General features: G+C 34.5%; 2 protein-coding genes across 2 annotated transcripts; one reads left to right on the forward strand and one right to left on the reverse strand.

The window, feature by feature from the left end:
- Window positions 1–1,546: 1,546 nt before the first annotated feature.
- On the reverse strand, window positions 1,547–3,142 carry LOC111882174 (uncharacterized). Its single transcript, XM_023878526.3, has 5 exons — window positions 2,965–3,142; window positions 2,804–2,900; window positions 2,241–2,329; window positions 2,017–2,114; window positions 1,547–1,877 (listed from the first exon to the last, which is right to left on the reverse strand). Exons 2-5 carry the CDS (start codon window positions 2,811–2,813, stop codon window positions 1,775–1,777), a joined length of 300 nt encoding a protein of 99 aa, XP_023734294.1. The 5' UTR covers window positions 2,814–2,900; window positions 2,965–3,142; the 3' UTR covers window positions 1,547–1,774.
- A 5,504-nt stretch (window positions 3,143–8,646) lies between these two features.
- LOC111882175 (dehydration-responsive element-binding protein 3) lies at window positions 8,647–10,323 on the forward strand. Its single transcript, XM_023878527.3, has one exon. It carries the CDS (start codon window positions 8,796–8,798, stop codon window positions 9,462–9,464), a length of 669 nt encoding a protein of 222 aa, XP_023734295.1. The 5' UTR covers window positions 8,647–8,795; the 3' UTR covers window positions 9,465–10,323.
- The last annotated feature ends 2,940 nt before the right edge of the window (window positions 10,324–13,263 follow it).

The following is a 13,263-nucleotide window of genomic DNA, read 5'->3' on the forward strand; positions in this document are numbered from 1 at the left end:
TGAATATTTGATTCTATAAGAGAATTTTGATGTTATTCTCGATATTTATCCATTTTCTCATAATAGACCGAGTTTGATTGAAACTTCAATCTATAATTCAATGCATCTAAATCAATTTTTTATAAATATTTCAAACCTTTACAAATTTGAAATTTAGTGGAAGATGATAATAAATAGCATGTCTAGGGACCAAACAAATCTTAGTGGAATCAATTATATTTATAACATTGAAAACTGACATTACTTTATACTTTTTTTTAAACAGGGGACAAAACATTAGTCCATGTGGTTTCGTAAAAAACTGTCGAAAGAGTAAAATGTTTCCGACTTGTATGGAAGGTTTAAAATCAAGAATTCACTGTGGTTTTGGTCATAAAAATGCGGAAAAGACTATTTTGCCTTTATTATTATTATTATTATTATTATTATTATTATTATTTTACATTTTCTTTATTTACTTTTATATTTTAAGAATCATAGAAAAAGAAAAAATAAAATCCTCTAACCCACTTTCTCTCTCCCTCTCTTTCTCTAAAAAAACACACAAATCTCAGTACCGATATCATCATTGGAACCTCAACCATTCCTCCTTCCCATGGTCTTCTTTGTATACAAATCGAAGTGTCATCGGACCTCCACAACCCAACAGGAAAAGGCTCTATATACCTTCATCGATCTTTGATGTGAAGAAGTTCCCTTTCCACCGCCTCCTTTCCATTGACGAACAAATCTAAAGCTTCCACCCATTCTACCCGCACCCCTATCCAGATGAACAGGGCACATATTTTCCCCTTCTTGATGAGGAATATGGCACTATCGAAAAACCTCCATTGGAGCCACCACTTTAACCTAGATCTAATGGCGATTTGCCATTGCAAAATTTGAACTGGGCACATATTTTCCCCTTCTTAATGAGGAACAGAGCACTATCAAAAAACCTCCATTGGAGCCACCACTTTTAACTTAGATCTCATGGCGATTTGCCATTGCAAAATCTGTTCAACCTTGGTGTTCCCATGGCAATTGGCCATTGCAAAATCTGATAGTATATGAGAACAACTTTGGTGTCCCCTTCGATCATCGTTTTTCTCAATTAAATCTTGAAGGTAAACAATGAATAGAGATTGAGATGGGAGATTAAAAGAGAGGAAAGAGGAAATAGGAGAGAGGCAGGGTCTCCGTCGGTGATGGTTATGATGTTGGCGGTGGTAGCTACAGAAGGAGAAGGAGAACGACAGGGGAGAGGTGTGGTGTCTCAGCCGATTGTGGCTCTGTCAAGGTTTGTGGACAAGGTGGCTTCTTTAGGACCAAAACTATGGAAAATTCTTGTTTTTGGACCTTACATGCAAATCGGAAACTTTTTGAACTCTATCTACAATTTTTACAAAACCACAAGAACCAATTTTGCAATTTTGTCAAAATGGTGGGACAATCTCCATTTAAAGTGTCAAAATCTCAAATGCTCAACTTTGAATGACATTGTTGGATAGATTTTTCAAAATACAATATTGTGATAGGAAAATATATATTATAATAAACAAATCAATAAAAGTACCTTGCTATCTCATACATTTAACCCTCATTGAAAAAAGTATACAAATCATCCAGAGAACTTGAGTGAAAACTCGAGCAAGAATATTCAAAATTGGATACTCATAGAAGCTTCCCACCATTATTACCAATCAAAATTTAGTTAATATAGGATCACTTATGAATCATAGACAAGATATTTGCGCTTTTGAGTCGACCTAATTTCTTTGTAGCATTGGGAAATTCAGCTTTTTATCCTCCCATCTTCGTTTTTCTCTTTAGTCACTTCTGAGATGTCTTCCTTCCCAAAACCAAGTTCCGACATGTCTTGCCTTGCCATCAAATTCCTGAAAAGCCCTCCCGACACAACAATTAGAAAACTCATTTAGGCCCACACAAAAAGTTATGACATGACATGACATATGACAGAATATGACTTCTTCGTCTTTTACAAATATGATTTCTTAAGGGAAGTAACAAACTAACTTTTCCATTCGGCATTCCAAGTATTTCTTTGAAAGGTGTCTACATATCTCGGATTTATGCCCTGATGTTTTGAGACAACTTATATATTCTTTCTTCTCCTGAATGTAGCAAATTAACACCAAACCAACTAGTCAAAATCATAAGGCTGCAATTCCAATTTTCTAAATTACACAAGAGAAAGAAACTAACTTTCACCAAAAAAAAAAAAATCAGGGAGAGGGTACCAGGTCACATAAGTGCATATGGTCCAATGGAAAAACTCCTTTCTCTGGTGGTACTGGTCGTGCTCCTCTGTTCCCTCCAAACGCTCCTCCTGAAAAGAAATGAATAATGCCTCATCTACATGATCTTAAGAGATAATAGAAGTAGTAAGAATAATCGCTTTTAACTGCTCAAAATTTGCTACAAGAGCATTAATTTCACGTTTGTAATTTGAAAAGTAGTAGGTGCATATGCAAATTGCCAAAAGTGAAAAATGGACTTTGATTAATTGATCGATGGAGTTATTAGCGATAGCATTAAACCACATCCAACTTGATCCGAGTTAGGTCACAGGTGCAGCAGGGCAATGGCAACTGCTTCGCTAGAAGCAGTGATTCTGATTTCACTTATTGACAGAAACAACAAGTATTATTGAGAAGATATGTGTAAAACCCTAAATCTTATGGAGGTTTTATCACCGCCAACTCGTAAATTACTTGATGGAAAGCAGTTTGGCCAAAGGAAACCCTAGGAGGCTGTGTATGTGTGTAAATAGAATTATACATACAGAGAAAGAGGGGTGTACCAGCGCTCATTGGGGAAGATTGAAGGGTGAATTACAGAAGCTTTGTGTCGATCAAAATGGCGATTTTAAATCACTTAATCAGAAAGGTGTCTGTAGTCTGTACTAACCAGAAAGCGGGAATCAGTACCAGAGAAAAGGAGATGACAGGAGATGAAACTAACCGTAGATGGCGGCGATGAAAAGGCTGCCCGATACGAGTGGTGCTGGCGGCTATGTTGCCCTTGTTCGATCGGGAGCGCCGGAGAAGGAGATGTGTGCGGAGATACGAGGGAGCGCTGGAGATCGTGACGTTATGATGCCCGGAGAATGGAGAAGTTTGGTGTGTGAAAAGTAAGGGCAAATATGTAAAGTTTGCGTGTGTGAACTCTAGAACTACTGATGAGCTTGGGTACCGGACAGGTTTGGAATCGGAACCGGTTTTTTCATATTAAAAGATCTGGGAACCGGATCGTCGGTTTCGATTCTTGTCTTGATTTTTCGGTTATTTCTATCTTCCAGAGTCTATAGTTGATTCAATATTTAATTAAAATATGATTTTTTACATTCTAAATTGAAATACAAACACTAAATTACATGCTGAAAAAAGAATCTAAGTAATTTTGATTTTATATGAGTGAATTATACGCATTTTAAAAGCAGGCTAAATTTCAAAAAAAATATTGAAACAGTAAATACACAATATTGATATGTTGTCTTTTGGGGTCTATACGCATTAATAAAAAAAATACGGAAACAGTAAATACACAACATTCAATATCTAACCAAAGTATATGTTTGTACAGTCTAAAATGAAGTACAAACACCAAATTACATGATGGAAAAAAATTAAGTAATTTCAACTTCATATGAATGAGTTATGCATAATTAAAAAAAGGTGACAGATTAAAAAAATGTTGAAATAGAAAAAACACAACATCAATATTCTTTCTTTTGGGGCATGAATATGATTCAGTATCTAACAAAAATATACTTTTGTACAGTCTAAAATGAATTACAAAAACGAATTACATGTTGGAAAAAATCAAGTAATTTCGACTTCATATCAGTGAGCTATACGCATTTTAAAAAAACGGGAAAAATGTTGGTTCCGGTTTGTAGAACCGGGACCAGTTTTCATAAAATGGAGAACTGGTAACCTGACCTTATTACCGATTCTGGTTTCGGTTCCGACGGTTCTAAAGCTCATCCCTATCTACAACTAATGTTACACCACAAACTTTTCTCATTAAGTTCTTAATACATAATGTTACACCACAAACTTCCAGATCTAAGCTAGATTGACGTTTTAATGGATAAAGTCTCTGACTTTATATATTTGCATGCATACATGGAGCATAAAATCATAACCTAGGTCCAAAAAGTCACTCAATACTCAAGAACACTTGCATGGATAGATGATAGTGACCAAGCTTTCATTTTTATGACTTATTAACCCTAAAAATATCTGAAAGGACACACAAATGGCCAACAATATCTCATATTCATAAGAACCAAGGTTATGGGGACACGGGGACAAAACATGGAATTCTTAACCATAAACTAGATCTATCATGAACAACTTCAAGATGGAAACTTTATAACCTTCTAGGGAATGATTATGAGATGAAAATTTCAGATCCAAAAATCTTGGAGCTTCCCAAGTGCTCATCAATGAAGTTCTTCCTTCACAAAAGCACACTAAACACTCAAAGGTTGCAAAAACTCGCACAAGGAGATCTCCACCCTCGTTAATTAACACACATAATCAAAATATTTTCCAATAACCTCAACTCTTCCAACCAAAATGTTTCCAACCCATTTGTACTTTTCGGTTATGATCCGACATCACCACTTTATTAGTCACAAGTAGATCTATCAAGTTTATCTTAAAACAAAGTGTTCGTAGGTGGTGTTCCTAGCTATTATTCACAATTTTAAATGTCATAAGAATTCCAATTCCAACCCCCACCACCCCGAATAACATCTCAAACCCAAACACAAACCCAATTCCAAATTTCATCCCAATCTCCTTTCACACCCTCAACCAAAAATCTTTTCAATTCCGAACCCGATGAACAACCTCAACAAAAAAGGGAAGGCTGATCCGAGAAGATGAAGTAAAAAAGAAAAGACATAATTAGCAAAGACATGGGTCGACATATCTGAAGATAGCAACACGAGAAAGGGCCAATCACATGATCAATTTTGGTTACGTGTTACGGAGCGGTTTTGTAAGGGTATGGGTTGAGATCCAGATTACCAAACGTCCGAAAAATGTAACTTGAAATGGAATCTTGTAAACAAACTTGCACCCATTGGAACAAAATTTACACAAACTTTGAAAAGCAATGGGCTAGTGGAGAAAGTGAGGCGAGTTTGTTGAAAAAAAAGGCATGAGACATTCCAAGATGACATGTTAAAGCCTTTTAAATCCATTCATGTATGAGAAGTTGTCAAAAAAAGTATTAGGTGGAAGGAACTTGCAACACATGAAGACATTGCTAATTCACCTAAAAGAAGCATGTTATCTTCATACTTGAGCTCACAACCAATGTCATCGGATGGTCACATAGGCGTTGATCTTAATGATGATAACGACGTCATCGAAGAAATATGCCCGTCTCCTCATCCCATGGGATAAGACAAAGCGAAAGCTCGAGCAAAAGTAAAAGGAAAACGTCATTTTCAAATTCATCGGTCGGAGCCGAGCGATCAATTAGATCAAAGGAAATGATAACAAAAATGACACAATTAAATACAACTTTTGAGAAACATATGAGTGAAGCCGTCCAATTCACATAATATTCGTTGTTAATGCAAGACGTGAGACACCTCGACCCCAAAGATCAAGAGGCGGCTAAAGTAGTTAAAGCATCAAGAAAATATATAATCTAAAACGCAAATGAAATTTCAATGCTATGTCTTTTTTTTTCTAGGTTTTTAATGTAATTTTTGTCTTCATGTTATTATTATTTTTTTTCTTTTTTAGGTTTTTAATGTAATTTTTAATTTCACGATATTTTTTTTAGGATTTCTAAAAAGTAATTTTTAATTTTATGTAATTTTTAATCTTAGTATGGTTTATATTAAAAAAGTTCTTAATTTTTTCTTGAAATAAAAAAAAGTTCATAGGTAAAACCATAGAAACACCTTAATTCATAGGTAAAATTTGTAAAAAAAATGTAAAAGCTGATGACGCTTATGTCGCACATTTTTACCATTGACAAAAATAACACCACATCGTTTAGCCTTATACCAACATATATTTTGGTTTGTGGATGGCTAGAAAGGAAGCATGCTTGTATGAATATAAGAGGAGTTCCCCAATGTAGGCTTGAGGAGTAAAATGGCCTTTCATTGCAAGTCAAACTACTTTAAAAACAACTTCAAGTAAAGTGGCCAAGCATGAAAATTGTTGTATTGTTAATCATCACATGTTTATACAATTTGTAGCCTGAGTAGTAGTGGAGCTTCTCAAAATGCAACAAGTCATGTTTTATAATATTATAACCCTAAGATTTATGGACATAGTTTTTAAAAAAGTTAGTTTTGCAATCTAAAAAGACATATTATTGCAACCTGTTGCCTATTTGCCATCTATCTCGTTGTAATTTTTTATATGGAACTTGATTAGCAAAAGAAATACAAAATGTAAATTACCTTAATAAATTAAAAAAAAGGTTTAGGTCATTTTTGGTCATTTAACTTTTGATTTTGTGTTCATTTGGTCACTTAACAATTTTTAAGTTTTAAAAGGTCATCAAACTTTTGACTTTGCGCTCATTTAGTCACTTAACTTTTAATTTGGTCACATTTAGTCACTTAACTTTTAGATTTGTGCTCATTTAGTCACCTAACTTTTAAAATTGTGCTCATTTAGTCACTAAACTTTTGAAAAAATTTAAAAGTTTAGTGACTAAATGAACACAATTTTAAAAGTTAGGTGACTAAATGTGATCAAACCAAAAGTTAAGTGACTAAATAAGTACAAAAACAAAAGTTTGATGACCTTTTAAAACTTAAAAAGAGTTAAGTGACCAAATGAACACAAAACCAAAAGTTAAGTGACCAAAAATGACATAAACCCTTAAAAAAAACGTTAAATTTGTTTACTATAAACAAAAGTTACAAACTTGAACAATAATTTGAACCGTAGAAATCGTATGCAAACCTGATAAACTGATAGTAACAAATGAAATTCGTTGTAGGTTTTTTATTTGATTTCCCTATTTCCAACATAAAGATACGGGCAACAAGCTGCGCCGCTAGCCCTTTCTGGATGACAAAACCAATTCTTTTAAAAATAACATTTGTGGATTTAGGAGATATGACATTAAAATGCATGACCCGTTGGACTTTATTGAAGAGCTCCACCGTCTCTTGTGTGAGAAAACCAAATGTATCGAATGCAAAAGGTACAAACATATGTTGATTTTCTATACATACATTCTAGTGTTTTACCACTTTGAACGCAACGATTTTCAAAGCGGCATGCCCAACTATGAAACCCCCGCTCCCCAAACCAACGAGAGAAGAGACCCCAACATTAAATTACAACATATAATGCAATTTTTAGATTTTGTGGTATGGTTTGTGGCTTCCAAAAATTTCAAACGGAATATGTGGTGTTTGACTCTAAACCGCAATGTACAACACCATAAACACCCCAGTTCATATATTTTAGAAACAAAAAAAAAACTGCTAATCGCACAAACGCGAGAACCTTATCGAAACGTGTTTAGTCTTGGCCGAAGCAAATTCGTTTAAGTAGGGAAAATTCTAATAAAATTTTAAAATACTGTGATTCTAGACAATTATGTTTTAATTCCATATTAAAATTTTACGCTAGTGATCAATCAAACACCAAACGGCTTGAAAAATTCAACGGCGTAACGGGCAAATGAAAGAAAGGAAAAGTATATCGGTTGTCCCAACGGCCATTTATTTTGAAATAATAAAAGACAGCGACGGGAATATCATTTTATATGAATTATTGGTACTCCAATTACGTGGGACCCATTCCCTTACTGACACGTGATAATAACTTTCTTACCCTCTAGGCCTCTACATACATGGGAAACCTCAATTTCGGATATTCCGTAAATGATATACAATGGAGCAATCACTTTTTTGTATTTTTCTAAAATTAATTAAAAGAAAATCCAATATATTTTCTTATACAGCTTATTCTTCAGACATTTAATACAACAATATCATTTAATATGTTAATGTGATAAGTTTATTATTTTTATAATACATCTAACCTTTTTTATAATATTTATAAAAATCATAATAGTTACTTATGGTAAATGTTCAAATTTTTTCATAGATTATTAAAAGTGTATTGATCCGTACATAACAGTTTTTAACCATTCACAACAATTTATGTTTTATAAAGTTGTATTGTACAACTTTATAAAACAAAAATTGTTATGTGTATAAACAAAAATTGTTATGTATCAAAAATTGTTATGTACGGATCACTATTTTTATAAAAAAAATCAATAATAATGGTTTTTATTTTCAGCTAGCTCATTTTAAAGATAAATTAGAAGTACAAGTTATATTGTCAATCAATTTTAATTATATTCAGAATATATTTTAGAAGACAAGTTGATTATTAGATAATATACGAACGCTTATCAAATAAATTATTATTTTCTATTTAAAGTAAATTAATCTATTGGTTGACCATAAACTTATTACATATATCTCTATTTATACATATTGGTTGTAAACGTGTTTTAGTTAACTAAACTGACAACACCTTTTCTTTTTTGAGCAACTAGTTTTTTCCCCCCCCTTGAAACTAGTATATTTTATGAAACTTATTATATAAGATAACAATGACCATAAGCCAATAAACTCGAAAGGTAAAGTTTAGCGACTTCAATTAAAAAAAAAAATAGTTAGTTAGCTAAATAATAAATATATAAAAATTGAGTGATGTTAATGTTGTTCCTCCCCTACATATAACACACGAATATCTTCATTACTCTCATGAGTCTCATCAATGGCTGCTCTCCCTCAAACCCCAGAACCCGATACACCTTCCTCCTCTTCTGAATCAGCTTCGTTGCACAAGGGGGTGGAGGCGCCGGCGGCATCCAAGATGAAGAAGAGAAGTCGGAAAGATGTGAGCTACAAGCACCCTGTTTACCGTGGAGTTCGGATGCGGAGTTGGGGGAAATGGGTGTCGGAAATCCGACAACCGCGAAAGAAATCTCGCATTTGGCTCGGAACTTTTTCCACGGCGGAGATGGCGGCCAGAGCTCACGACGTCGCTGCTATGTCGATCAAAGGAAACTCCGCTGTTCTTAATTTCCCCGAACTCAAAGACTCGTTACCACGTCCTGTTTCCCTCTCTCCTCGCGATGTTCAAGAAGCCGCCGCAAAAGGAGCCACCATGCTAGAATTTACTTCTTCCGGAACTCCGGCACCGCCACTACGGCCACCGCCGGGTGATGGTTCAAATCCAGCGGATGAGCTGGGTGAGATCATTGAGTTACCGAGTTTAGAAGGATGCTTGGACTCACCGGAGTCGTCAACGGGGTTGGTGATGGTTGACTTAGTTGATCGGTGGATGTATCCGTCGTGGGCGGTGGCTGACATTGATGGTTTTCTGGACTTCATCTCTGATCAGGTGGCGGAGAACGGCAGCAGTAATCTTATATGGGATTGAAGTACGTTATACAAATATACTAATATACTTTTTTTACTAAGCCACGTAAAAACATAATTTCCCCTATTTTTATTTTTGGAAATATATTTATAAAATAATATTTAATGGTATGTTTATATATAATCAAATAAAAGATTAGATTATTCAAAACAAGAATTGTTTTTCTGCTAATCATATAATTTATTTGATTATAAGATTGTAATAATACTTTTTAAGAATTATTTTTAAAAATATGTTAACCAAAATAAAATTCGACTTAAATTATGCGTTTTACGTACAATTTACTTTTTTTATACCCTCAATTTTTATAATACTTTAACTTACTTTGTAGCTATTTATGGGTTTTCACCATTTTGTATAATATTGTTATACATAAATAAACGTATTTGCCATTTTTTTTGTGCTTGTAAATAAAAGGAAATAATTCATTATTCTATTTAATATTTATAAACGTAGTGACACAAACCGATATTTCCCAATCAATATTGAGCCTGAAAACGTAAGCATCGTTTTTAATTCTCGTGTTATTTGAACTTTGGACACATAATTGGTATCAAGAATGGACACTTGCAAAAGGCCAATTTTGATGTAACTATTCATAAAATGAAGAAAAAAAAGCGAAAAAATAATACTACCTAAAAGCCGAAGAAGTTGTTGGAAAAAATGGTCTGAAAATGATGTTTCAATGTTAATACTTACGTTTCAAATTTTAAAATGTACGTTTGATTGCCTGATTGTCCCACTAAACTCGCCATTTGTTTTAATAGCTATTATGTACACAGTTGATGTAAAGTACACTATTGAATGGAAAAAGAAGTGAGATTAAACAAAATTTGTTTCTAGAAGTTTATATACTAACCGATATGTTTTCATTTCTTAGAACTTAGAAACTCTACTAAATTAACCAAACGTAAGATTAAAGAAAACTTGTCCCTGTGATGACGGTAGTCTATTAGTTGAAGAGTTGAATTAATTATAGAAGTTTCATGTTTCAAACTTTAGTATATCAAAAATACTGTTAGTGTCTCGTAATTGACATTTCACGTAGGCCTTGAGACAGGTCGATAAGACAATTTACAATTTTTTCTTTTCATTTTTGAGACTATTCTTGACAAGTTTTAGTTATATAGGGTGTGTTTGTCAGGGAGCTTTTGGAAGCGTTTGGGAGCTTCTAGCTTTTGGCTTTTGGTAAAACGCTATAGTTTAAACAAAAAGCTTCGTTTGGTAGTACGAGCGTTTAGCTTTTAGTTTTTAACAAAACGCTCCGATTCTAAAAGCTACTCCATGTAACGTTTAACAAAACGCTCATGAGCTTTTGAAATCAATTTCCATAATTACTCTTAAAAATATATTTATATATTTATTTGTTTTTAATAAATTGTCCTTTTATGTAATTTTATATATTTCAAAAGCTTCCAGCTACTTTTGTCAAACATTCATATAACAAATAAAAGTTACAGCTTCCTGCTACCGGCTACCGGCTACACGCTACCAGCTAACCGCTACCCGCTTCCAGCTAACGACTACTTTTGCCAAACACGCCCATAAACAAACACAAGAATATGTTAAAACTCATCACTCTTTAGATTATATTTATCCTTTTAAATGACTTTTATAATTAAACTAGTTTTTTGAACGGTGAAAGTTTTATTATTAACAATGCTAGCAAGATGCTAGTGTCAAAAGGAACATATTAAATGTACAAATTCTAGAAAATTAGGAATAAGAAAGTGTTGGGTTTTCTATGGAGCTATACACTAGATCATCAACTGAAGCATTCAAAAATTATCATAAGTGTACATGCACCCTAGGATCTAAGTTTTACTATTATAACATCATACTTTTAAAAGTAAGCTACGAAGCTAAAGAGAGGGAATCGAATACTAACCTTTGACAAAACGAATTGTCACTAGTTGCTTGATATTCTTGTTGCTTCTTGGAAACACTAATACCCAAAGTAGAGTACCTCTAATGGTTCACACCTAAAAGTTAAGAACCCTAGAAACTGAAGGAAAGAGATGAGAGAGGGGGGGGGGGGGGGGAGAGAGAGATTATACTCGAAATTCTCAACCTTTTAGGAGGGATGTGAGGGACAAAATTATAAGCTCATGAAGACTCTTGTTTATAGTTGTGGTGGTAACATGATAACCCCTATTCGAATCAATTAAATAATCAGATTTACTCATAGTTTAAATCACTACCTTATTAATTACTCAGATTAATTTTGGAACCCTCCAAAGTGTCTCCAAACCAGTCCACCACCTATGGGGATCCATAATATTCCATTTGTTCAGCTATTGAACAATTAACATCTGGTCTTCGTGCTTCTACATTAATTCAATTAATTCCAAATTAATTTCAACTACTTTCTAATTAATTAATTAACATGTAATAATTTAATAAACTATTTTCTCGATCTCCTAAAACTATTTCTAACTATTCTTGCTCTTGAGGACAACCTAAAAAAGACTTTGTTGTTATTATCAAAGTTACTTCAATTAGTTATGACATTGGACACCTATTTCCATCAGTCTCCCACTGGACAATTCATTAACTACTATTGGTCAGATAGACTTCGAATAACTAACAAAGCGTCCTTCTACAACAACTTTCGAACTTTGATCTTATCAAGAATTGGCCCTTAGATAAGTTGTAACATCCGGACTTTCGGATACCTTAATGTGTGTTTAACCTTGAGATTTATAGAGTGAATCGACGAGTCGTGAGTCCGACTCGCCGAGTAGGGCCGAGTTGCCAGCATGGATTTAATGAGTGGACTCGACGAGTCAGAGAGCCGACGCACCGAGTAGGTGCTGGGCAGAGAAACCCTAATTTATCGGGGTTGGGGCCTATATAAAGGAACTTATAGCCTCATTTGCGGCTCACCTTCACTGAGAGTGAACCCTAACGTCCTTTTGAGCTAAAGAGTGTGAAAGGAGCTAATTTTGGGGTCTTTTGGTACATTTCTTTTGAAAAGGAGGGAAGGAGTCATCAAGGAACAAGAAGGGGGCCAGTGGATTAGTGTTATTTCATCCAAAAGCTTCTAGAGAAGGTAAAAAGTTCCCACCTTTCTCCTTGTGGTGATTAGATCTCATGTTTTGATGAATAGGGCTTTCTATCACCTTTTGGTTGAGATATGAGTACATGAAGTCCCTTTCTAGGTCTAGACTTCATATATGGACCTTGTGAGGTCCATAGGGTCCAAAGGCTCAAGCTTTATTCAGTCACTTAAAGAGTTATTGTGTTTTGGTGCCTTGTTGGAGCATGTATTAGCATTATGAGCCTTATATATATGCCATGTTCGAACGTAAAGCTTGCAACTTTACGTAACAATCGAACCTTAGGATGGTAGATATGGTGTTTGGAGTGATAGATCTGCCATAAATCGTACGAATGAGGAATCTGATCGAAGGGACTCGGAGTCCATGGCCTGACTTGATGAGTCGGCGAGGGTTTGTCCCGATGGGTTTGATTGTGCGATAACTCGGTGAGTTAGGGGTCAACTCGAGGAGTTGAGCTGTACTTTCTTGAGACTTCTGAGGAAACGAGGGGACTCGACGAGTCGCAAGAGTGCACTCGACGAGTCGGGTCAAACATGGATTGTTGACTCAATTTTGACTTATGTTGACTTTAGGGTTTGGTCAACATGAGTATTGAAAATCATGGAGGGGTAAAATGGTCTTTTACCCAATTCGAGAGTTAGAGAAATAAGAGTAACATTTGGTTACTTAGAGTCGAGAATCGAGTATTAATTAGAGACATTTACCCTATGTGTTAGGTAGTGGCTCGTTCGAGATTC

Source organism: Lactuca sativa, chromosome 1, assembly GCF_002870075.4.
Source record: "Lactuca sativa cultivar Salinas chromosome 1, Lsat_Salinas_v11, whole genome shotgun sequence".
Taxonomy (NCBI): domain Eukaryota; kingdom Viridiplantae; phylum Streptophyta; class Magnoliopsida; order Asterales; family Asteraceae; genus Lactuca; species Lactuca sativa.

Bases quoted from the DNA above. Each gene is read 5' to 3' on its own strand.
- LOC111882174 (XM_023878526.3), bottom strand. The intron at 2,115-2,240 runs GTACCCTCTCCC...TGCTACATTCAG, and splicing joins ATATGCACTTATGTGACCTG to GAGAAGAAAGAATATATAAG. The intron at 1,878-2,016 runs GTTAGTTTGTTA...AGGGCTTTTCAG, and splicing joins TTGGAATGCCGAATGGAAAA to GAATTTGATGGCAAGGCAAG.
- LOC111882175 (XM_023878527.3), top strand. From the start codon at position 8,796: ATGGCTGCTCTCCCTCAAACCCCAGAACCCGATACACCTTCCTCCTCT.